The 26,035-nt window shown below is 35.8% G+C and overlaps 2 protein-coding genes across 4 annotated transcripts; one reads left to right on the top strand and one right to left on the bottom strand.

The window, feature by feature from the left end:
* The first annotated feature begins 3,269 nt into the window (after positions 1-3,269).
* vsnl1b (visinin-like 1b) lies at positions 3,270-12,115 on the top strand. The gene is made up of 4 exons (XM_052530121.1): positions 3,270-3,521; positions 5,704-5,870; positions 8,057-8,272; positions 10,434-12,115. Exons 2-4 carry the CDS (start codon positions 5,709-5,711, stop codon positions 10,629-10,631), a joined length of 576 nt encoding a protein of 191 aa, XP_052386081.1. The 5' UTR covers positions 3,270-3,521; positions 5,704-5,708; the 3' UTR covers positions 10,632-12,115.
* Positions 12,116-12,164: 49 nt separating this feature from the next.
* Positions 12,165-25,933, bottom strand: smc6 (structural maintenance of chromosomes 6). Of its 3 annotated transcripts, none has more exons than XM_052530119.1 (27): positions 25,844-25,933; positions 25,337-25,533; positions 25,126-25,243; positions 24,141-24,246; positions 23,918-24,054; positions 23,773-23,834; positions 23,543-23,623; positions 23,349-23,450; positions 23,123-23,242; positions 22,935-23,030; positions 22,343-22,489; positions 21,739-21,827; positions 21,432-21,596; positions 20,912-21,090; positions 20,605-20,806; positions 20,407-20,521; positions 19,256-19,419; positions 18,961-19,096; positions 18,799-18,879; positions 18,540-18,710; positions 18,048-18,185; positions 17,126-17,271; positions 16,735-16,860; positions 15,592-15,697; positions 15,038-15,190; positions 14,672-14,769; positions 12,165-13,822 (listed from the first exon to the last, which is right to left on the bottom strand). In XM_052530119.1, the coding sequence occupies exons 2-27, from the start codon at positions 25,475-25,477 to the stop codon at positions 13,750-13,752; spliced, it is 3,252 nt and encodes a 1,083-aa protein (XP_052386079.1). In that variant the 5' UTR covers positions 25,478-25,533; positions 25,844-25,933; the 3' UTR covers positions 12,165-13,749. The 3 variants fall into 3 exon arrangements, with proteins under 3 accessions (XP_052386079.1, XP_052386078.1, XP_052386077.1); XM_052530118.1 differs by having other exon boundaries at positions 21,432-21,599; XM_052530117.1 differs by having other exon boundaries at positions 21,432-21,599; positions 25,337-25,495; positions 25,844-25,922.
* Between the last annotated feature and the right edge of the window lie 102 nt (positions 25,934-26,035).

Below are 26,035 nucleotides of genomic sequence, written 5' to 3' on the forward strand. Positions count from 1 at the left end.
TCAACAAGTTTCATTAGTCTAAAACAATTAAATACAAAGAAACATGACTAATTATGCCTATTTATTTAATGATATATACACTATCATTAATATGTTTGAGGTCTGTAAGATGTTTTAATGTTTTTGAGAGAAGTCTCTTATGCTCATCATCATATATATTGATCAAAATAATTTGATAAGAACAACAATATTTTGGAAAAGTTTTACAATTTAAAATAACAGTTATGTATTTGAATATCTTTTAAAATGTAATTTATTCCTAGGATGCAAAGCTAATTTTTTGGTATCATTTTCGGTATTATTATTCACCTTGAAAACATCATGTTGTTCTGCTTCATATTTTTGTGCATTTATTTGTTTTGAAATTTTGATGAATATAAAGTTCAAAAGAACATCATTTATTTGAAATCTAAAACATTTGTAACACGTATGTACTGTCTTTGATAAATAAAAGTATGAATTGCTTTCAGAAAAATATTTCTGACCCTTTTTTCTCTTTTTTTAACAGTAGTCTTCAGTATAAACTTGTCCAATCTTCACACCTGATTAGACAAGTTTATCTAAGTTAAATACTGTCAACACAATCAGTTGTGTAATTAGGAGAAAACATCTGCTAGAGTTTCTTTCTCTCGAGTGTTAATAACATAATAAATGAAACATTGTTTTTCATTAAAATTCATAAAAACTTGAATTGAATTGAATTAAAATGATACAAAAAGAGTGTTCTGTGGTTCTAAACCTTTTTTCTCTTCTGTTGAACAAAGATATTATAAAAAGAAAGGACATAAAAAGGACAAAATGACACGTGAATCCACTGACAGAACATAGAAAATTAATGTGAATGTGCTGATGTTAATGTGGATGAGAGCTGGCACTTGATCTTTGACACACATGATCTTTATGGTGCTTCCCATGTAATTCATCATTCAAGAACTTGATTCCTCTTGACCTAACTAAACCCTGATGAGTCACCGGATCCTGAGGATTATTCCACACTGCTGTCATATTCAGTGAACCCCAGTGATTCACTCACCTACGTCCTGCGGGTTTCACCCATTCACTTCAACCTGCATCACTGCTCACAAACATCACAGCAGGTAAACAGGGAAACCCTGCTTCATCTGTATCAAGAAGAGAAGCATAAATGGACAGAAAATGGGCCGTGTTACATCAGAAGTCAAGATGATGTCATTCCTTCCCTTTCTCTCAGAATGTTTAAATCCACAAGACGTCAGTCCTCCACAGAGTCCACACGGTCGGTGGATGATGTCTGGTTCATCAAGGATGCTCAAATGTGTTTAGAAAGAATTTATAGGTTTTACTGCATGCATAAGATACTGCAATATTATTATTATTTTTTATTCTGTTTTTCTCACAGGAAACAGATGGCAATGCTTTGCATTTGAGGACTGATAAAAAAATCAAATATCTGGGACTGAAAAGGGAATCTGAAGTCACAGTGAGAGAAAATAAATAAACATTTTGTGTGTCATTTTTCACATATTTGTTGATTTAGTGTTTCTGACTTATTATTAATTGCCGTTTAAAAAAGCGAGTTAAGGAAAGTAGCTCAAGAACAGCATTTATTCAGCGTTGGAAAGATAGAAAATGAACGGTCTGTCAGCTGTGATATTTTTTTGGTTAAAGATGTTCTGCTTTGCTAGAGAAATCGCTATCATAAGTTATCAAAATGTGATGAATTGTTTATGCTTCTCAGTTGTAAGTCGCCTTGGATAAAAGGATCTGCTAAATGTGTGAACGTATATATAAACTTTTGAACCAAAACAAATATAATTTATAATTTATATGAAACTCAGTTCATTTACCGAATGCACAATTCATACAACATAGAATATAAACATTAATAATCCTGATAAATGAAACTTTTATTTGGTCAGTATATTATTATTATTATGAAATGCATTAGTCACTCTGCATTAGTCGTTACTTATTCTGCAAGAGATAAAGATGTCCCTAGAGTTATTTAGCATGTTACAGTATCAGATATTTTTCTTAAAGGGACAGATGTGGTCACCATTAACCTTCATGGAAGAGCAGCTTGGACGTTCTGCTAGGAAACTCCTGTTTTGTTTCTCTCTCTCTATCTCTCTCTCTCACACACACACACACACACACAATGTTTGGAGTGACATGAGGGTGAGTAAATGACTAGCAAAACAGAGGGAGGCCTACAGTTTCCACTAAAATTAACTTGAAAGACGCCAATTAAAATTAATGTGAGCAAAATTATATATACAACAGTTTTCCAGCAGCTTAATTGGCTGGTGCAGCAGCTGTCGAGTTTAAGATTCAAAAAGGAAGCAGACCATGTTTGCAAGTGATTAAAGAAATCCTTCCTTATGCATCCTTCAAAATGATGCCATTTAAAACAACGCACACAATATCTCTTCTGCATTAGCCTTCTAGAAATCACTAGAAAATCTTTTCATGAGCTAAAAGCCTCATTTAGGTTCTTAACCCTGTTTCTTTTTAATGTAAACAGCAGCACTATTTGCACTACAAGCAAGTATGTTTATAGTTAAGAGAATACATTAAAGGAATATGAAAATAAATACCAATTTGTACTATCAAGCAGCATAATGACCCGTTTTTTTTTTTTTTTACTAAAAATTACACCGGAAGCAGTGCAAAATAAGGGCAGATTATTTAGGTTCTCTGAAACATACGAAATGCATTTAAAGGTTTCTCCGAGTGATCCAATCAACTGATTCCTTTCGTTTCTTTCAGTGAAGTTTCTGCAGTGTTTAGGACTCAAACTGACCCTAAATTGAAACAAGTAACAATTCTGTTTGAACAACTTAAAACTGACATTTGTATTTGGAAACAATGTCTAAAAGTAAAAACTTGAAAGCAGTGCAATAGTTTAAGATATACGTTTTTCTCTTGTTTCTTTTTTTCCCTGACATGTTTGGTTACTGTTTGTACAAAATGTTTGGTTCTCAATAAAACTATTAAAAAGAAAATCATGTAAAGCGCGCTTTAGTGAAGAATAGTGGATTTTAACTCTGCCAGATGAATATATGCTATTTAAAGAGAATGGAAGTGAATGAGGTTGATTAAAAACAACAGCAACAGCAACTAACATTATTATTCCCTCACATATCCCAGTCTCTGGGAACCCATACTGAACACAGAGAATTTGCAATAGATAAAAAAGAGCGTTCACCAACAGATTCGCAAGTAAAGCATGCATACGCTGGTTAATAGAGTGTTTACTGACATGAGCTCCCTAATAGCAGGGTTGCAAGCATACAGTTTGCGCAAACGCACGCGAGGAGCAGCCGTGTGGTGGTGATGCTCGCTGCATGCCGCATGTCTTGCGTCGCATAACGCACACACACAGACGGAAGCAGGCTCGTTTCAGCTGGAATCACCTTTACACATTATTTGGCGTTCAGTAAAACGCGACGAATCCGAGGAATTTGGGTTCGACACAGGCGAAACCGGACGGCTTGCGAGCACCAGCACATTTCCATCAGCCTCTAACGCGTTACTTGAAGGTAAGAGGCGATGCGTGCGTGCATATGAAGCCGTGAGACATTTATGAGCGTCGCAGTCATGTAGATATATTTCTTTTTTTTCTTTTGACATTTAGCTAATGCAGCGAAACGATTTTAACAGGCATCAATTGTGAATGGGTGAACGTGTGAATGAATGAATGCATACATGAGTGACTGAATGAAAATGTTCATTTGCATGCATTATTAGTGGCCTGATTTGAGCACTTTGCGCAGGTTAAGGGTGTATTAGGCTTTCAGTAAAACTGGTGCATTTGACAGCCACTGATATAATTGCAACAAAAGCTCACTGGTTGCTTGTTACTCTCTGTTTGCTCAAATACGAACGTTTGGTGCTGTGTAATGAATTTGAGAGATGCACTGATGTTTCTCAGCCTCACTTGAGAGATTTTTGATGTGATTTGAGCGTAGTGCAAGGCTAAAGGGACTGCGTCGTTTCTCTGCGGGCTCTGGCGGAATGGTCCAAATTCACACTGGTGAATCACCAAAACACATTCAAATGATCGGCTGGGATGTGAAATGTTAGTAGTGTCGTTATATGTATATGCAAATGTATTCTACCCATATTCTGTCACGTCAAAGGGCTCGTGATGTATATATGGCATCTAAAGCGAACGCACTGATGGTCAGACTATGCTCTTGAACAGATCTTCGTCATTAAGTCCAACATTTCCTCCGTTTCTGCATTGCTTCCCGGTGGTTTCCATTCTCAAGGTCATCCGTTCAGCCATTGGTGCTTGAAAAAGACTCTAGGCTATTACATAAGAGTGACATAAGATTGGGTCGATGTTAATAATTCCTGACTGTCTTTAATTAAAGCCGCATTCTTATCAAATGTGTTCGAGGCTGCTCTGTTTTTCACGCTCAGGTTTGATGCAGAAGAGGCTGCAAACACAGACAGACGCTCCACATGGAAATAAAAAGCTCCTCTCCAACCCCTCCCCGTTTTACCTGATGCCCATTTACACAAACTCTTGTGATTTTGATTTAGAGAAGCACAACACACAGCCAGGCTGCTTGCAACCATCTGATCACATTTCACAACAAAGTGTTTTCAATTTTACATCGAATACTTTGTGTGCATTGTATTATGGGGCTAATTGTAAATGCATTCATATTTGAAATTATTTAATATGCATGACATCATGTTGCTCCCTTTCTTTATGCATTTACCCTTATTTTGCAATGTGGAGTAAGCTATTTTGTGTGTGTGTGTGTGTGTGTGTGAATATGAGAGATTTCCTAATCGTTAGTCACAAATAATGTTTTTTGTCCACTTCTATTAATTGTCCATCAGTTGCAATAATTTCAATTTCATATTTCAATGTAACCAAATATTGGTGTGCAGTTTCGCTAAATGACAATGCATTTTTTTCTCAAATGGTTTTCTTACAATTGGCCTTACTGGCTGATAAAAAAACAAGTTATTTTTATTTTTAAAAATCTACATTGTAAAGATAAAGTTGACATTGCCAAGATATATAGTAATTTCTAAAATATCCAGCCTTGTCAATGCACACATTTTCTAATAATTATGATGATTTTTATAATAAATATTCTGTTTAAAATAAGTGCTCTTTCAGCATTTGTGTGCTCTGAAAAAAAATTATGTAGAAACTAATTGCTGAATTGCAAAATTGCTAGTAAATTTCACAAATTATTACAAATTAACACAAGTAAACATCCAATTAAATAAGAAATTATGAAGTAGAAAAATGTAAATATTATTTTACTTACAATTTCAAAAATATTTTTACAGTGTACTTACTATTTGCTTTTACTTTATTATGCATATATCAGCCAACCTGCTCCTTATATACAAATAGGTTTACCAATACGTTGTTTTAATTGCTGATGTTAATCCAGATTATCAGTATCAGCTTTTAAAATGTGTGATCAACCACAAATTAAACAACATTATTTCATGACCGCTTATGTTGTTGCTCCATTTTGGGATCAATGTCTCTAGCTGGAATTAAATTCAACTCAGATTCTCACTTCAGAAGAAAAGCAACAGTCAGAAATAACTGTAAAGATGCTATATCTGTTAACAGTTTTTATCTGTGAGAGCACCTTGGACACATTGGAGAACTTTCTATCACCTTGTTATTTCTTTCTTTCGCCATATCACCATATTATTTAATTATTTTTCTTTTTCATGCAGTAATCATGGGAAAACAGAACAGCAAACTGACCCCGGAGGTGCTGGAGGACCTTGTGAAGAACACAGAGTTTAATGAACATGAGCTCAAGCAGTGGTACAAGGGCTTCCTGAAAGACTGTCCCAGCGGTCGACTAAACCTGGATGAGTTCCAGCAGCTCTATGTTAAGGTGAGAGACTAGTCAAGCATACTCTGGCCTTTCACTAAGTTTTAAAGGGACAGTCCCCCCAAAAATGAATTTTCTGTCATTATTTACTCACCCTCATGTTGTTCCAAACCTGTTTGACTTTCTTCTTTTGATCTTTTTTTTTCTTTATATAATGGCCTGCAACAATTATTATTATTTTTTTATTTTAGCTTTTTGCGGTTCTGCAGAAGAGAGAAAGTCATACAGATGTAAAATGACAAGAGGCTGAGTAAATTATGACAGAGTTTTCCATTTTGGATGGACTATCACATGTCACATTGAGATATGTGTCAGTTCTCTATTAGATTTTTTCACCATTTTGACTGAAGCCTTGTAAACACCTGTCAAACATTGGTTAAAAAGACAACAACCTGGCAACCATTCAGAACAACCATTGAAAAAAACATGCAATTTCTGGAAAAAAATATATAGTTGGGTTTAAAAAGAAAGATCAGGAAAACAGAGAAAAGGTAAAAAAAAAAAAAAAAAGTAAAACCTGGGGCCTGTAAAACAAAATATAAACAAGCAAAGAAAACCTGACAACCATTCAGAACACCCTAGCAGTTCTACTTTAAGGATTACTGAATATAACAATGCAAGTTTAAAAAAATATGGATTTAATAAAATGATAAAAAAAGAAGAGGGCTAGAAAGGAACGTGAGTGGCATAGTATGTTTAACGTGAGACAGTAGGGTTACACAATTTACTGGAGCGAAGCACAAACTACAGTCAAAGCGGCCGTCTGTGAAATTGCATTCATAGAACGAATGTGACGCAGTGAGATGTGAGGGCCTCAGTGAAAACACACTGCTAGATGTACTTCTACCCACTGCGCAGTGCCCACTTATTTTTTAATGAATTGCCATGGAATGAACCTGAAGCAATGAACAGAACCTGCTGTGGCTGCTTAAGAAAATTCTGACATGAAAATCAATAACCGTTCACAAATCTCTCTTAAAGGAACAGTTCATTCAAAAATTTAAATGCTGTCATTAATTACTAACTTCCATACTTTTCAAGCTCCAAAAAAAGACAGGATAGCATCATAAAAGTAGTATGTTATGTGATATACAGTATACCAAGTCATCAAGGTGATATTTACTAATAATCTCGGACTGTAGCTGAGAGGAAGATTTTCGGTGGAAAAGACTTAATTCAATACTTATGCACCCAAAGCTGTTATATAACTTCAGGAGACTTGGAAAATAACACACAATAAAATATTGAATAAGATAACTGCTTGAAGATTCTTCCGTATCAGATTTTCTCTTAATGTTCCACAGAAAATCAATGTTATCAAGATTTTTACAACTAAAAACAACTTATAATAGACAGTTTAGATTGTAGACTCAGTAGTAAAAGTCCACTGCTGTGATTGGCTAACAGTTGTGGATGTTTGACAGACAACATCCTTCATAGTTGGACAATGCTGTGATTTAGGGTAAAACGCATAAATACTCAGTAGATGTCAAACGATCTGTAATTACAGATAAATCAATATAGTGAGCACGTAATAAAAACAGTTCCTCGCACTTGTGTGGTGCAACATTACTGTCGGTTCCAATATAGTCACACAGCATCATCTTTTAGGTTCAATATCTCTAAAAATCCTGTGTTGACTTGTGCCTTGTTTGTAAATGAATCCGCAGTAAAATGAAATGAATAAAGGACCAAGTTCTTACTGACGTGGTCTGGATCTTTATTAAAAATAAATTTCATCCTGGCAGTGAACAGAGGCTTGTTGTTTTCGGAGCATTTTTACCGTTTGATTTCTGCATAGACTTGCATTTGCCTCTCTTGCTATTTACAGTACATGTGTGAATTGGTGGGCGGGGCTTAACAGGCAGTGATGTAGAAGCAGGTGTTGATCTTCTTTGGAGGCGGAGTTTAGCCACACTGTTACATCATAAACTGTCATTTCAGCAGATTGGCATAAATATAAGCTGATTTTAGTACTATAGAGAAAGTTTTGAGTTCTGAAATTTGCAGGATGTTTTATACTACAATGACTTCTTATATGTCAAAAGATCAAGGGAATTTAGATTTTTCAGTTCATGACCCCTTTAAACATTAAAATTTAGAGAAAGATTGAGACTATTGTTTTTATTTAAAGCAAAACATTTACAAACTAATTAACAGACTGAAATCTTATTTTTCCCCCCCTGGAGTTCTTCCCTTATGGCGACGCATCGAAGTTTGCACAGCATGCGTTCAGGACCTTTGATAAGAATAGTGATGGTACTATCGACTTCAGAGAGTTCATCTGCGCCCTGTCCATCACGTCACGGGGAAGCTTCGAGCAGAAGCTCAACTGGGCCTTCAACATGTACGACTTGGATGGAGACGGCAAGATCACTCGAGTGGAGATGTTGGAGATTATAGAGGTACAGAAAATCTGTTTATTTGCATGAAACGAATGTCAGTGGATGAATCCATTTACATAAGCAGTTTCCACAAATGGGGTACAAAATAAGGCCTGAATGTCTAAAAAAGCACCAGGAGGGCAAACTAAAAATAATATCAGCCAATTTATTTTCGAATGATCTCATCTAAGATTTGCAATGTTCGCAACCAAATCACAACACTTGTTATTTTGATATTTGAGCAATAAAAATAAAATAAATAAGAATGAGTAAAAAGGTTGAAGACTCATCCTAAATAAGATTGTTTTCAATAGGTTGTAAAAATAATGAAATATATACATATAAAATAATAAATAAAAATGTTAACTACTAAACAGTGCATAATGCTTAACTAGTTTGGAGATTCATCATAATTTTATTTTATTATGCCTTTAATTTCAATAATCTAAAAAAACTATTTGTATGAGCATATCTAATAGTTCTCATAACAAAATAAAATGCCTCTAATGCTCTAATAAAAGTGAAGCTGATTTATTTTCTACTTATTTTATATATGTTCTGCAATTTTTGTAATAAACATTTTAGTTAATGTCCAAACAGGAGTCCTGCGATTTTGATATTTGAGCAATAAATATGAAAACATAAATAAATACAATAAATAAGAACATTCATAAAACATTCATTAATGACAATTCATCCTAAATTCGTTGCTTTTATTTGCAATAAATTGAAGAAAACTATTTGCATTATAATATCTAATTGTTCTTGTAACAAAATAAAATACCTACAATGCTCTGAAGCTGATTTATATGTATTAGTACATTTATACAGAGAACAGAGACGCTGTGAATTTTGATATTTGAGCAATAAATATTAAATAATGAATTTAATTAATAAAAATGTCATAAACTCATTTTGGCTGATAGCTGATGTTGATTCAGATATATTTCCTTTTGTTTGGAAACAACACCAAGTCTGACCTGTACAGATATTATAAACAAATCATATTTCATTTTGGTTAGTTTTTAACAAAAGCTTACTTAGAGAATTAAATAAACAATGAAGTTCTTTTATAATGAGAATTCATTGAAAGCTTTGAAAATAACTATAAAGCAATTATAAAGCAATCCATAACATTTTATTTGAATATTTAACATTTGTAGTTTTCATAATCTTAAAAAAATATAATAAAAAATTACACATGAATGGGTAAATCTGTACATATATATATATAATAGATATATATAGATACATAAACTATTTTATTTACAAGTGTCTTGTTTGTCCATTTTTATTCATGAAATCTAGACCCTCTGACCTTTAATTCAAAACATTCTTGTGTTTTTATGACATCATTTGTATTTACTATGACATTATTGCGGCTTTTTATAATCAGAATCATAATCTTAATGTTATTTGTGTATTTTACTTTCATTTTATTACAAGTAGGCCAACAGCGCCCCCTAAGTAAATAAAAGGCCTTGCCAGACGGGCATTAGGCCCCAGGGGAGACTGCAGCTGCTAGTGATGCACGCGCTAGTGAATCATGCAACTCTAATTATATCTAATAGGTCTTTTAACACAAAAGCTTAAAAATGCTTTAAGGGTGATGCTGATTTATTTTCTACTCATTTTATAAATTGCATTTTTTTTAGGATGTCTAAACAGAGACACTGTAATTTTGTATCAGTACAATAAATAAAAAAATATGTCAGAATGAGTAACTATGGAGCTATTATTATGACAAAAAGATTTGAATTTGAATTGTGTAAATTTGAATTATTTGCAAGTGTAATCCAACAAAATTGAATTTTAGGTGGTAGTTTAAATAGTTCTGAATTAGATTTTTTTTTGTTAACGAATATTGAACATTTGAAATTGAACAAGGATTCATCCTAATTTAACACTTCTATTTATTGATTGTTTTAGTTTCATATCTAATTGTTTAAAGGTGAGGTGTGTGACGTCTGCACCACTAGTGGCATCGAACAGAATTGCGATCTGTATGTTTGAGTGACTCAATGGGCCTGGACATAATTTGCTTGTTGATGCTAGTGGCACTGAAATCAGACACTTCGACTTCATTTAAAATGAACACGTATCATATTTATGGAAAGTGCCAATGGCAAAACAGATGCCTCCTCATGTCATTAAAGCAGTCTTTTCTCCTCTTTGTGTGAAGGCTATTTATAAAATGGTGGGCACGGTGATAATGATGAAGATGAACGAAGACGGTTTGACACCAGAGCAAAGAGTGGATCGGATCTTCAGCAAGATGGATAAAAACAACGACGACCAGATCACACTAGACGAGTTCAAAGAAGCCGCCAAGAGTGACCCGTCCATCGTACTGCTCTTGCAGTGCGACATGCAGAAGTGAGGCATGCTCCGGACTGAACCAGTCATCCGTTTCCACTTTCATTTCCACAAGAGTAACATGTCTGGACTACTTTTAAATGAACTTTCTTTTTGTGATCGCACAACTAGTATGCATGAGAATGTTAACTGCTAAAGAGTTTAAAGTATATGTGTTTAATTTCCAACTTGCAACAACGTGAGACGTGTTAATCGAACACGTCCAGTTGTTTTCACGCATCCATCGTCAGTTTAGTGCTCCGCCGTATTTCATTTCTAGCTGCAATACTTCCGATCACACATACACACACACTACATTTACTGCTATACTTCACACAGCAGTTTGGGAACCGAAACACGTCACACTAAATGTTACGATGAAATCAGTCTGTTGAACTTCAATACTCTAAATTAAGGAGGGCAGAGATGTTTATGCAGCCCTCCTTCCAAATGTGCTTGTACTTGAGAATTTAAATGTAAGTTATTTGCATGCATGTCCTAAGTGTAATAACCTACTCTCTCTTCATTTCGGCAACCTTGATGAATAATACAAGGAAGGCCTTATATAAATGATAGTATCAATAACAATACCAATGTGTGAGATTTACATTTGTTCCTCATCTATCCATTAGATGTTCTCCCTCGGGTGCATGTTCTCTCTTAAAGACGTACGATGTGTGTGGTAAAAGCTTTCTGTAAGGCACACGTTCCAGCCCTGCCACCATCGTTATTTGCATCTGCTGGTTTCAATATACTTTGCACTGTCACAAGCACCTAATAACCAGTATAACCAGTCTAAAACCAACGTTTCTTTCTCTTAATGTTAAAAACACCACCACTGACATTGTTCTTATTGTGTTAAAACTTTTTTTACTTTGCACAGTATCATCGCCACATGCATGAATGGTTGCCTGTGAATTCGTTTTAGTAATAATACAGAAAGGGCAATGTAACATAATTAAGATAATTTTCCCTGGTGGGTGTTTAGTAATGGATCCGCTTCCCCTGGTATTATGACAAAACCTTATCCTAAATGGGTTTGGTACACGTTTACTCCTAGTGTGCTGCATTTTTATTCAACCGTTTTTTGTAAAACAGTATTTCTACTCCAATACCCATGGTTTTTAGCTGCATCCCTCAGAAGCAACAATTAATTCCAGAACCCTAGTTATTTTATTCAGTACATTCTGTAACCTCCGTATGTTATGTTCTCTTGAGACTTTAATATATGGCATCCCGGATCTCCCGCTTTCACGTCCTGTGACACTCAGGATGGCGTCAATCTCTTTGGAGAAGAATTTGTAAAATGCAACTGCCCAATAAATAGTGTATATGTTTGCCCTGTAAATATTTGTACCTAATACGGTAAAGCCAAATTGAAGCAGTCATTTAATTGTGTAATATGAGTTTTGTGTTTTATTTGTGGCATGTCTTCAGCTCGGTATGTAACAGTTGCACTGACGACATTGTGATTAAAATCAATAAACTATCTATGGGTTGTTTTCAAAACGCAGGTGCTTGGTCGTGTGTGAGCACGAAACAGATGGTTAACAATATCTAGGAACAGCATTGTGGTTTATTACAGAGGATGCTGGTTTAAACTGACAAAAACATACAGAAACGGTCATGAGCAGGTGCTAATGGCTGCAAACTGAAAGGAATTGTTTACCAAAAATGAAAAGGACATCCAAGATGTAGATGAGTTTGTTTCTTCATCAGAACAGATTTGTTGAAATGTAGCATTGTTAGTCAGTAAGTCAGACCTGTTCCCGGTGCATGTTGTACTCCCGTCAGGGCTGGCCTTTGTCACCGGACAGAATTTCTAGGCGCAGCCAAGGGCTGGAGAGTGTCCGGTTTGGGGACCATACGATTTTGTCGCTGCTTTTTGCGGATGATGTTGTCGTGTTGGCCTCCTCAGACCAGGACTTTCAGCGTGTACTGGGATGGTTTGCAGCCGAGTGTGAATCGGCTGGGATGAGAATCAGCACCTCCAAGTCCGAGGCCATGGTTCTCAGTCGGAAAAGGGTGGATTGCCAACTTCAGGTTGGTGGAGAGTTCCTGCCTCAAGTGGAGGAGTTCAGGTATCTTGGGCTCTTGTTCACGAGTGAGGGAAGGATGGTCGCTGTACAGGTCTGTCGTGGTGAAGAAGGAGCTGAGCTGTAAGGCAAAGCTCTCGATTTACCGGTCAATCTATGTTCCTACTCTCACCTATGGTCATGAGCTGTGGGTCATGACCGAAAGGACAAGATCCCGGATACAGGCGGCCGAAATGAGCTTTCACCATAGGGTGGCTGGGCGCTCCCTTAGAGATAGGGTGAGAAGCTCGGTCACTCGGGAGGAGCTCAGAGTAGAGCCGTTGCTCCTCCACATCGAGAGGAGCCAGCTGAGGTGGCTCGGGCATCTATTTCGGATGCCTCCTGGACACCTTCCCAGGGAGGTGTTCCAGGCACGTCTCACCGGGAGGAGGCCCCGGGGAAGACCTAGGACACGCTGGAGGGACTATGTCTGCCGGCTGGCTTGGGAACGCCTCGGGGTCCCCCCGGAAGAGCTGGAAGAAGTGGCTAGGGAGAGGGAAGTCTGGGCGTCTCTGCTTAGACTGTTGCCCCCGCGGCCCGGCCCCGGATAAGCAGAAGATGATGGATGGATGGATGGACAAGCATAGTTTTTTTTACTTTGAAACAGTTAACTGATGGACTGGAGTGTTGTGGATTACTTTTGGATTATTGTGATGTTTATATCAGCTGTCTGGACTCTCATTCTGACGGCACCCATTCACTGCAGAGATCCATTGGTGAGCATGTAATGTAATGCTACATTACTCTAAATCTGTTCTGATGAAGAAACAAACTCATCTACATATTGGATGGCCTGAAAGTAATTAATACAATTTTTGGGTGAACTATTTCTTAAGCCTCCTTTTTTTTCACAAAAGACCAGATGATCTTTGGATGAAATGGCATGGACTTCACAATCACACACATTATGCGAACGCTTTGCACTTTTAAAACATCCTTTGCAGAGGAACTAGAACCATAAGACTTGTTTCTAAAATAAATAAAAGCAAACACAAACTGTACAAACACATCAACTTTACACACGTTCAGTACAGTCTCTCCAGGTAATGTCTGTAGCTAACGCACATCTCACTCCTCCTCCGCTTCTCTCTCTGGATCCTGAAGCTGGTGGATCGTAATATGGGCACTTTTAGGCAGATGGCTGAGAGATAACACAAAGAAACATTTTTATATTAACTCTATAATTTATTGCTGTGCAAGAAGACAGTGTTTTGGATCTCTAATTGACTTAACACCTTAACAAATCGTTAAAAACATTGCAAATAAAATGTTCTCATTATGCTTTGAAAGGCTTTTTTTGTTTTTGTTTTTTACGCTTTTGTCTTGGTTTACAATTATGCATTTGATTGCCTTATGACTGCAAACTAATTAACTAATCACAAGTTCAGCAAGCCATAATTAAGACACCTGGCTTTAGGGTTTGTGGTCTACAAACTGTTTGTATTTTCTGCCTGAATAACTGCGATTATGAAGACAGGAAAAGCTGATAATGAATGAACACGGTTACTCTGAAATACATTTGGCATCTCATAAAAACTTTCAAGAATCAGTCATATTTCAGCACTGAATTTGAATATATATCATGATAACATTTGTTGTACTGAATTTCAATTTATGCAGATTTGCATTTAAAAAAAGCAAGGAAATTTACAGTATGTGTCCAGACAGGATGGTTTCAAAACGCAAAGTATTTTTTGCATGATGATATTCATACTGAAGTTCTCATTTTTAAACATCCATTTTTAAACATTCATGATTTGTACCATTAACTCTCTTTAATGGGTTTGAATTCATTAAAAAAATGTTTTTCTTTTGATAAAAAAATATTAGAAAACAATTTATTTATGCTGTTTTTAACTTTCAAACAAAGATTAGAAAGCTGCGGATGGAGAAGATGATTTTCATTACATATTTTGTTTTGGGGTGAGATATCAACCACAAATGTTTTGGAGTGAGATTCACCTTATAATGCTTAATAACTTTTATTTACCTGGTGGACTGAGGGGTGATGAAGATGAACTGTCGAAGATGCTGACGTTCTGAAAGTGCTACAAGCATGTTCATTGAAATGCTGCGATTATGCATGTCCTTAAAAATACAAAACAGCTTTATTAAACGTATGAAATATTTACATGTAAAATACTAACGTTAAAAGCACGGAATGTGTTCTTTAAGTCATTATAGTTCTGGTAATACAAGGTAAATACATGGGGTAGGGTTAGGTTTAGTGGTAGGTTCAGGGTAAGTACCTAGTTATTACATAGTTATTGCAATTACTATAATAAGTACATAGTATGTACATGGGGAACAGGACTGTAAAATAAAGTGCAACCCATATATTGATAAGAGTATGTACCATATAAACATCAAATTCATCTAGGCACCGGAAGGGCGACTCAGTTATTTCCCAGAGTGCCAGAATGAAGCAGACGGTGGAGAAGGAGCGCTCGCCTCCCGACAGGGAACGCATGTCATTGACGTTGTTTTTTTCCTGACCGGGGGGTTTCACCTGAGCCGAAACAAGAAACATTCACCACAGAAAACCCAGGACGTTTTGCACTTATTTTAACACTAAAATCCGGTATTCAGTTTCCACAAAAATATGAAGCAGCACAACTGTTTTCAACATCGATAATAATGAATGTTTCTTGAGCAGCCAATCAGCAAATTAAAGTGATTTCTGAAGCATCATGTGACACTGAAGACTGGAGAAATGATGCTGAAAATTCAGCTTTGATCACAGAAATATATTTACATTTTAAAGTGTATATATATTTATCTGTACACATATACACACACATATATATATGACCCAGAGATATTTTCATGAGATTCATCCCGTTAGCTGATCCACTTTGTTGCCAGAGCAAATTGAAGTTTAAATACACCTTACTGCCAGATGTAACTTACTGAAATGGACAGAGTTTCATTGATGTGATTAAACATCATAGAGCCACAGCAGTTCAGCTGCATCATGAAGTTGTTGAAGTACAGCTTGCACCTCACAGAAAGTGACCTGGAAGCACGATTCAAAACAGACACTGTAAGGACATGAGAGGCAATCTTTTAAACAGAAACATACCGTAGCCTCCAACTGTGATGGTACAGAGTTAGTTCACCCAAAAATGAAAAGTAGGCTGCGTTTTACTCACCCCCATGGCATCCTAGGTGTATATGACTTCCTTTTTTCAGATGAATCTATTCTAAAGTTATATTAAAATCTTCTAGTTATATTAGAATCTAGTTATATTAAAAATGGTCTTTGACCTTTCAAGCTCTATCTTTGCAGTCAATGGATGTTGCAGTGCTTCAGTCCAAAAGACGTGAAATAAAAAGTGCTCTTCCAAAAAAAAAACAAAAAAACATGGCTCCAGGGGGTGAACACCGTTCTCCAGTAGCGACTGGATGCATTTTTGTATGAAAAATATCCATATTCAAAACATAATAATAATCACTTGAATCTAGTTTGTGCTCACAGTTGTAAATGAAGCAGTTCTGGGGGAATTACGTACGAGGTCAGTTTTGCACATGCGGCGCTCAGAAGTGACGCACACAGAAACACGGAAGAGAGAGCAAAATAAAACAATGGTTACTACTTAGAAGTAAAAAACGAGGATTTGTGAAGAAGGATTTCAATATAAGCCAAGAGAAGATCGGTTTTCCTTTCATAATGTAAGAAAACTTTACTTCTTTTGATCCTGTTAACAAACGTTGGTTTTCACCAGACTAAATTGTTGGTGCAAGCTAAATTAAAGTGATTATTACATTTTGAACTTGTATATTTTTCTTACAATAATGCATCAAGCTACAGAAGGCCTTTGTTCACCCCCTGGAGATTAAAAATTTGTTTTTTTTCTGGATGGGCACTTTTTATTTCACATCTTTTGGACTGATGCACTGCATCACTCGCTGACTGCAACAATAGAGCTTGAAAGACCAAAAACTATTTTTAATATAAAAATATACTGAAACAAGCAAGTCATATACACCTTGGGGGTGAGTAAAAAACTCTTTTGGTTGAACAAACCCTTTAACTGTGTTATACTAAGTTACCGTCGCATTGATTTGTATCTGTCCTGACGGTCAATCATGATGTGGTCGAGACGATCAATAAACTTCCTGAGATCCCTCAGCTGGCTGGATTTGCTTTTGTAATTAGTGTGAGCCTCTGCGTACTCCCTGGAAAAATACATTCTTCAGTAGTATATTTCAGTTCTATGCAAAAAAAAAAATTGCAATTCATAATTGCTTTTTAATTCTCAGAAATGCTACTTCCAGTGTATAAAATTAAATAACAAAAAATAAATAAATAAAACAAAATGAGGCATCAGTCGAAACTATTTCCTAAAAAATGATATCAGATCTAAACTAAAATTAAATAAAATGCACATTTGTGTCAGTGGAGCTTCATTTATACTGAATCCGGAAGACTTTTTTGAAATACCTGATAACTTGTTCCTTGTCACCGTGGCTGCTCTCTTCTGTACTGATTTTTTGTCGAAGGCGTGTGATTTCGGCATCGATACATTTGGCACTCTGATCTACCTGCTGTCGCACAGGACAGATCTCTTTGGCTTTGGCTTCGCAATCCTACAAAAGCAAACCGTTACCAAACAATGAACAAGTCCTATATTTTGCCATACTGCTGTTTAGATGGAAACAATATGAACATTTGGTGACACTGTAGATAAGGGAACACTTATTCACTATTAATTACCATATTTTTCGGACTATAAGTCACACCTGAGTATAAGTCGCATCAGTCGAAAAAAATATATCATGATGAGGAAAAAACATATACAAGTCACACTGGACTATAAGTCGCATTTATTTAGAACCAAGAGAAAACATTACCGTCTATAGCCACAAGAGGGCGCTCTATGCTGCTCAGTGTAGACTACAGTAGCAGTGAGCAGTATAGAGCGCCCTCTGGCGGCTGGAAACGGTAATGTTTTCTCTTGGTTCATTTCTCTTGGTTCATGTCAAATAAATTTTTATAAATTAGTCGCACCTGACTATATGTCGCAGGACCAGCCAAACTATGAAAATAAGTGTGACTTATAGTCCAGAAAATATGGTAAGAGTTTTTCTTCAATAAACTGCTATTTTGATGTTTATTGATAATTAGTTAGTTTATTGTTAAGTTTATGTCTAAAGTAGGATTAAGCGATCTAAAATATTATCATACAGAATATGTGCTTTAGAAGTACTAATAAACAACCAAAATGCTAGTAATATGCATTTTAAGAAGCAACTAGTTAATAGTGAGCATTGGTCCTGAAAGTAAAGTGTTACTACAATTTTTTTACGATAAGGAATGTTTTATATTAGATTATATGATGTATAAAGCACGAAGAAGTGATCACCTGCATTTCTTCCTCTCTGAGTGACAAATCATCTTTCATGGTCTGAATATTAGCCTGATGATCCTCGAGTTTCTTCTCCAAGATCTTCAATGTCTGATCAAGTTTACTGCACACAGCCTCTGCCTTAACCTGCTCCTCCTATTCAAGACAAATCCATCTTTCAATAAACAATATGTGTGTGTGTGTGTTATATTTACATAACATAACACAGTACATAAAATCACAATTTTACAATTTCCAGGTTTTGCATGAATGTGGGAATCCTGTAGTAATTGATACCAATGACAGTTTTAAGAAAAACACACACACACACACACACACACACACACACACACACATTTATATATATATATATATATATATATATATATATATATATATATATATATATATATATATATATATATATATATATATATACACACAGATATATTATATAATAAACAACAACATGTAAATTAAGTGTTGCATTGTATACTGATCATCTCTCACCTTCAGTTGTTCCGTCTCATCTGAGAGTTGCTCCATTTTATTTTTCACATCTTTATATTTCTGATTAATACTCGAAAGCACTCTCTCATGCTCCTTTAACTCATCCTGGGCCTCTTTCGCGTTTCTCCTCTCTGATTCGATCTTTTGTTCATTTTCCTGTGCATCTTCTTCCTGTACATTTGACAAACGGCCTGTAACTCTGTCTCACAAAACACTAAACCTCGATAGTTTTGCCTGATAAAACCCATAGAGACCTCACCAGGGAGCTGATGTCTTCAGCCTGCGCCTCTTCAATGTTCTCAAGTTCTGTTATGGAAGCTTTAACCTTATTTATACTTTCCTAAAAACAGGAATCAAGTATGCAGATGTTTTCGGACACAAATAACGACATGAACATGGTGTAGCCTGTGCAGTTCAGTACCTGATTCTTTTTGCAGGCCATGATGACACTCCGCAGCTTCTCCTCCATGAACTGAATGTCTTCCTTCACAGAGACCAAGTGAAGCTGGAAACGTGAAAGCTGAGCCTGACTGTTCTCCAGCTCTGACTCCACTAGACTGGAAACCAGTAAAGAAGAACGTAATTGCTTCTGATCATGCCATAAACAATCAGGCTTGTAATTGAAAAAAAGAAGGTTCAAACTCGCTCGGGGTACAATCAGAGACAATTTACTTGATGAAAGAGTATTATTCAGTATTTGTGCAGATCACACTTGCCGTATTTCTGCCTCTGGGTCTCCACCGAGATATTTGACCAGTACTTCATGTTCAGGTGTGTAATAGCGATGGCTGAAGACCTGATCACCATCTGCAGTGAAGGCCTCACGGCAATTCTTCGGGGGTCTCGACCCCTGCATGACTCTTCTCGCACAAGCTTTCTCCTGTTTTAAAATAAAAACAATAACAACATATGACATATTTTATAGAGCAACAATATCTATGGATAGATTGTGAAAAATCATTCCAGTTTAAAATAACTGTTTTCTATGTGAATCTGTTGTTAATAATTTATTATTTTATTACTCCAGTCTTCAGTGTCACATGATCCTTCAGAAATCATTCTAATATGCTGATTTATTCATATTGGAAAAAGTTGGGTTTCTTGATATGTTTATTTTTGGAACCTATGATACTTTTGTCAAGATTCTTTGATGAATAAAGAGTTAAAAAATGAATCCTTAGTCTATCACTTTTTTTTATCAAATGAACATATTCTTGCTGAATAAAAAAAACATATAACTAATATATTAACATAATATACATATTTAAAAAGTATATATAATAAAAACATACCGACCCAAAACTTTTTAACAGTAGAAATATTGTATCATTGAGAACATTGAATCTTTTTAACAAAAAAACATCTGTTTTGAATAAATGTGGTTCTTTTAAACATCAAAGAATCTTTAAAAAGTATCAGAGATTCTAAAAAAAATAAGGAGCACAACTGTTTCCAACATTGATAATAAACCAGCATATTAGAACAATTTCTTTGAAGGATAATGTGACACTGAAGACTGGAGAAATGGCTGATGAAAATTCAGCATTGCTTCAGAGGAATAAATTATACTTTAAGGTATACTAACATAGAAAACAGTTATTTTAATTTTTTATAATATTTCACAATATTACTGTATTTTTTACAAATTGAAAGCAGCCTTAGTGAGCAAAAGAAACGTCTTTAAAAAATCTTACTGGTCCCAAACTTTAAAACAAATAATATATTTTTTAAAATATTTATTCACACAAACAAATCTAAATCAGTTAAACACAAAAGTGGTCATTTATTTAGATGTTTGCACTCCATTGTTTATGTGTTATAAATGATAATAAATGCTTTTACTTATTATTATTACTTAACAACTTACTTTGATAATGAGAATGCTCTCAATGCCCCTCATGTCAATCAGACAGTTTGTTATCACCGGGTTCTCGATATTGAGGCAGTCCAGCACAGATGGAAACTCAGGATGATGGACTCCACTGACAAGAACACGTAGAAACATCATGTTTACAGTAGCTGCATGAGACCTCTGACTCCATTTCTGGACACAGATATTTCTTACCGGCCTTGCAGGTTATAAACTCTGTCTGTGAATGGACACACCATAATCTGAGGCCTGCTGCCTTTGGGGAAGTATGAGGACATCAGGCCCTGCAGGACTTTTTCGTCCCTGTAATTATCACAGCAAAAGGTTTTAAAGAAACCTCGTAAGCAACTCTCCACAGCCACGGCTAAACTGGGATCCTTTAGGCTGATGCATGCACCTGGTGAAGAAAAAACACTGCATTAGATGAATCTCAACTTGATTTGGCATCGCAAAGTTGAGAGACTCTTTAGTGAATAATCTGAAGGTACTGAAGGCCTCTCACCTATAGGTCCTACAGGTTTCTTGATGAATCGGCCCTGAGCGAAGGCTTTGTCGATGGACTCCATCAATTCTGGCATGTGATCGCCGAAGCGTCTCAGTCTGTTGGATCTGCTGGCCATTAGCTGCTTCTTTCTCTTCAGTTTGGACTCCAGAGAAACCTGGATGTTCTTCTCCTCCATGCTAAAAGATGATAAACACTCAGAAACTATCAAGATACATCACCAATCATGCACAGGCGGTTCTTTCTTTAAAGGAGTCATGCAACTCATTTTAGGATCAGATTTATGGAACAGTGGGTTTTGCAACTTGGAAGGTATCCACAATACAAAAGATTTTTCAAAGATTTTTTTCACATTTTAGGTTAATTTCAAGCCATGCCACGCAACATTTACAATTAAAGCCATTGTGTTTTTTGCAAAGCAGGGTTGAATACGCCTTGTGTCCCTCCACTTTCCTATCGTCCTCTTCACTGTCCAGTCAAGTCCAATAAAAAAAACAATAATAAAGTTGCCAGACTTTACCTGAGTTTATCATATTCCTCTCTTCCTTTAAGCAGAGCTTGTTGTTTGTCCTTAATCTCTTGATTCAGAGCGCTGGACTCTTTCTCAAGCTTTTCCAGCTGCTTTTTGAAGGCAGCTATTTTTTTGAGGTGCTGTGCTTGCTCAGTCTCATGACTTCTTCTGCCACTGCTAAAAACGTGACATTCATAGCGGCGTCAAATTAGTCAGTTATTTAAACCACGTGCTTAACTAAGTCTTTAAACAAATGCCAATTAAGAAATGGTTTGCAAAAATACTTTAGAGGTCTTCCCTCAACAAAAGCACTCACCCGTGACTTATTTTGTGAATTCGCTCCTGAAGAAGGCATTGCTCCTTTTCTAATTGTTTCAATTTATTCTCAGCGCGGAAGTAAACCACCTGAAAAACTGGCACTCTAAAAATCTATACAAACTCTTTGGGAAATCAACAAGGACCCTGCTTATTAACTTAAAACAGTAGTTCACCCAGAAATTAAAAGCATGGAAGTATTTACTCTCCTCTTTCTTGCTTCCACGCAACACAAAATACTGCTCTTTTCCAGTCAAAGATAGCAAATGACAAACAATCTGCATTAAATGTGTATGTAGACAGTCTCCGGTCACTTCATGCTTTCACTGCATGGGAAAGAGGAGCGCAAACATTCTTCAAAACGTCTCTTAATGTATTCCACAAAAGAACCAATTTTCCTTTTTGGGTGACATATTCCTTTAATACTACATTTGCCAATTGTTGCTCACATGTAAATGTTGAAACACTCATCCTAACTCTAAAAAGATGCATGTCTTCATTTAAAGTGAATATTAAAGAGATGTACACGTGTGAACGCGTGCCTCTTCAAAAACGTTGACTTTAGTAACAGTAACTAACAGAAAGAGAAAACAAAGACATCTCACCTCTTGACTCTTCAGTGCTTTTGTTTTGACTTTAATTTCTTCCTTCATCTTACAGCTCTCCTCTGCCAAACGCTCCTGCTCTTCTCTAAGAGTGCAAAGCTTCTTCTGAATGTCCTGCAATCTCTTTTCAGCAGCGCTAACTTTGCTCTTAAAAGCAAAGAGAAATATGTTTTACAGTCTAATGCGTACTAATGTAAGAAGGACAATACACACTTGTTTAAACCAAGAACTATGAATGACATTCTGTTGAAAACATTCCTGTTTACACTACCATACAAAAGTTGGTTATAGTTATATAGTTATTATTTTTTGAGTGTTTTTGAAAGATGTCTGCATGCCCAAATCAGCATATTAGAACTTTGAATCTCATAGAATGAGATTTGTGACACTGAAGACTGGTGTAATGATGCTAAAAAAAAATCAGCTTTGCATCACATGAATAAATTACATTTTAAAATCTATTAAAAAAGAAAACATGCCTTTTGAATTGTAATAATATTTAATAATATTACTGTTTAAACACAGCCTTGGTGAGCAGAAGAGACATAAATAACATAAAAGAGTCCAGATTAATAGAGCCGATCACACAAACCTGACAGAGCTGCAGCTTTTCTTCCCGTTTACAGTCAGACTCTTCTTTTTCAATTTGTTCTATCAGTTGTTCAACAAGCCTCTCCTTCTCTCTCACCTACACCCAGCAAACAGAGCCACCACTGAACAGAGACTCTCTAATGCAAACGACTTTTCACACTTCTGTGAAGATGCACTAAAATAACTTACCAAACACCACGCCATCTTCTTTTTCAGATCCTCCAGAGTCTGTCTCATGTTGTCGAGCGATGACAAGCGTTCATATCTTTCTTTCTTTTGCAAAAACAACTGCCTGAGATCTTTAAGACACTAAAAATAGAAAGCGTGTGAAGATTGTGGTGACTGCCTGTTCATAACATGCATTAAGTATGTGGAAACACTAATAAAGATGACCGACTATGAATTCACAAATCACCTCTTCTTGTCTTTCCACTTGTTCGCGTGTCAAGGCTTTAGTCTGCTTGATGTGAATGTAGTCTCTTTTCATTTGCTCCAGAAGAGTTGCTTTCATGAAAAACTTCAGGACAGCAAAGATAGGAATAGTGTGAAAACAGTTGGCCATACAACACTGCTTTCGGTTACTGATGGAATAAATTAAAAATAAATCACCTTGTACTTGTCTGCTTCACTTTTTGAATGCAGGAACTGTTTGCTCATTTCTTGATTGAGCACTGAAACGGGATTGTCAACCTGTAATATGACATTAATAGAGAATGAGTGGTTTGCTTCATACAAAACATCAGGAATTAAACAACTAGATTTGAAAATAATTGCTTAAATATTGCACTTAAATGCATGCAAGTCAGCTGTGAGCTGTGTTTTTTTTTCACCAAAAGTACCTGAATACCGAAATGGTCCAGTATAGCAGTTAACTCTTCTTTCTTTGTTGAAATGACATGGCCTAAAAATGGAGCAAATCTTAATGTAAATGAGGAAGTCCTATTTCTGATTTTAAGTGTGAACAGGAAAAAGTAATTATATTACCAATTTTATTCTTGATTTTACAAGTCCTGCAACCGTCGCTTGTGATCCGATGCTCAATGCAGATGCTGTCGCCATAAATGTCACCTTTATAGGGGTCATTCCCTCTGTTTTTTAATTTGACTTTAATGTCTGCAAAACTGTAAATTAAAGACTCAAGAGTGCTTGTAAAAACTAAATGATCTTATGAAGAAATATTTGCATTTTATTTCTAAAATATACTAACCTCTCTCCATATTTCACAAAGCCTTTCAGAGATGTTCCTCTGTTGGTTGTGGTTGCTTTTCCACCGAGACCCACTATAAGAGCTGTCAGAATAGCACTTTTCCCAGCTTAGAGTGGAATAAAAAATAAAAACATGCATTGAGAAAAGACCCACAATTTTTTTTTTTTTTTTTTAAAGCCAATTCTATTCAAAAGCCACTTTTGTGTTGGGGTCAGTTTGATCCCATTTTATTCTTTCGTGAATTTTTGTGCATTTTTTTTGTGCAGGGTCATGAATGTGCATGCAAAATAAATTGCAAATTCCCCATTGAACCAGATTTTTTTTCGATGCAATCTGCAAAAACTGCTTTTTTGTAACTTGTAAAACAGTCAAATATAAATACATTAAAATTGAAATACATCATAACTTATTAAATGTAGGACATTTCAAGAAAGTTTCACAGTCATAAAATGTGTTTAAGGTTGTTTTTGGTTGTTAATTTTTTGGATCTCAATTACAAGACTGAAAAGTAGAATGAAAAAAATAATTGTATCATTTAATATAAACCCAAAAACTAAAAACATTCAAATAAAAATAGCAATAAATACTACTTAAATCAAGAACAAACAATGTAAAATAATATGTATTTATACTTGTAGTTATTTGCTTCTCAGTGTACAAACAATCACTACAAATATTTGTGAAAATAAATAAATAAATAAATAAATAAATACATTTTGTGTCCCTTAAAATGGATGTGATTTATTTTTAGTATCGGATAAGCTACTATAGATGTTTTCTGTTTATACATGAATCTTTAGTGTTTTTCATAGTGTTAATTTTTGGCAAATTGCAAGGAAAAACAATGTGGTACCCAGCTTTTGAACGCAACAGGAGGGTTGCTTTCAAGTGTTTTCAGATGTTTGACTGGTACTGTAAATCATGACTATTTTATTAATTCAATCCAATAAAATAAACAAGTCTGTTAAAATCTGATAGTTCTTACTTCCATTGTTCCCAACAATGAAGTTTACATTTGGTCCAAATTTGAAAGGTCCAAGCAAATGGTGACTCATAAAGTTCCTCAAAGTGATACTTTCTATCACACCGATATCTCCAATGCTCTGGAACAACAAAAGATAAATGTTATTTAAACCAGAACCATCATTATCACTTTTAGAAATGTCAGGCTCTGTTCAGGAAGTCACCAAACTGACCGAAGCAGAGAGTGAGTGATCTTGCTGGACTTCATCCTCCTCATCAACCTCCTCCTCATCCTGGACATGTGTTTTACCATCCGTCCTAGGAGTCTTAGAAGGTTTTACAACATTGTGGACAAAAGACTTCCTCTTATTCATGGCAGATAGATGCCCAGCCTAGAGCGCAGGAGGAGAACAGACACATCAGCATGCCTCTGGAAGCAACAAAGTTTATCTTTTAACTATTAAAAAAAGCTGTTATTAATTCTGCAGTTTTGTGAAACAGGATATTTTAACCAAGGAAGTTCATATTTGATGTCACAAACTAAAATCTCACTGAAATGCCTTGATAAACATGTATGCTGCATCACAAAGAGGAACAATGGATGCGCTTGCGAACATGCCAACACATAGTTCAGCTGACAAGGATGAACAGGTGCACAGCCAAATGTTACATTACAATCGCATACGGACACACAATTTAACAGTGCATGAGTTTATTAAATTAATCACGTATATACGTACCCATTCCTCTGCATCTGGAAAGTGAATGTGTCTTATTGAGGACTTCCTGGTTGACAGACAGCGCGCAGCTACAACTAACTCCACCCTCCGAATAACGACTGTTAAACTTCAGACCACATGAGCTTATTTAAGCTATATGAATATGTCTATTTAAACGTATTTTGTTAAATATTCTGAACGGAAATCCCCACG

This window comes from Carassius gibelio, chromosome A17 (assembly GCF_023724105.1).
Source record: "Carassius gibelio isolate Cgi1373 ecotype wild population from Czech Republic chromosome A17, carGib1.2-hapl.c, whole genome shotgun sequence".
NCBI classification, from domain to species: Eukaryota; Metazoa; Chordata; class Actinopteri; order Cypriniformes; family Cyprinidae; genus Carassius; species Carassius gibelio.

What these genes read in the sequence shown, in the direction of transcription:
- smc6 (XM_052530118.1), bottom strand. Translation starts at nt 25,477, where the DNA reads ATGAATAAGAGGAAGTCTTTTGTCCACAATGTTGTAAAACCTTCTAAG. An exon ending in CTGAAGACATCAGCTCCCTG is followed by an intron (nt 18,711 to 18,798) that starts GTGAGGTCTCTA and finishes TCAAATGTACAG; the next exon opens with GAAGAAGATGCACAGGAAAA. An exon ending in ATCACCCCTCAGTCCACCAG is followed by an intron (nt 13,823 to 14,671) that starts GTAAATAAAAGT and finishes GTTATCTCTCAG; the next exon opens with CCATCTGCCTAAAAGTGCCC.
- vsnl1b (XM_052530121.1), top strand. Translation starts at nt 5,709, where the DNA reads ATGGGAAAACAGAACAGCAAACTGACCCCGGAGGTGCTGGAGGACCTT. An exon ending in TCCAGCAGCTCTATGTTAAG is followed by an intron (nt 5,871 to 8,056) that starts GTGAGAGACTAG and finishes CCCCCCCTGGAG; the next exon opens with TTCTTCCCTTATGGCGACGC. An exon ending in AGATGTTGGAGATTATAGAG is followed by an intron (nt 8,273 to 10,433) that starts GTACAGAAAATC and finishes CTTTGTGTGAAG; the next exon opens with GCTATTTATAAAATGGTGGG.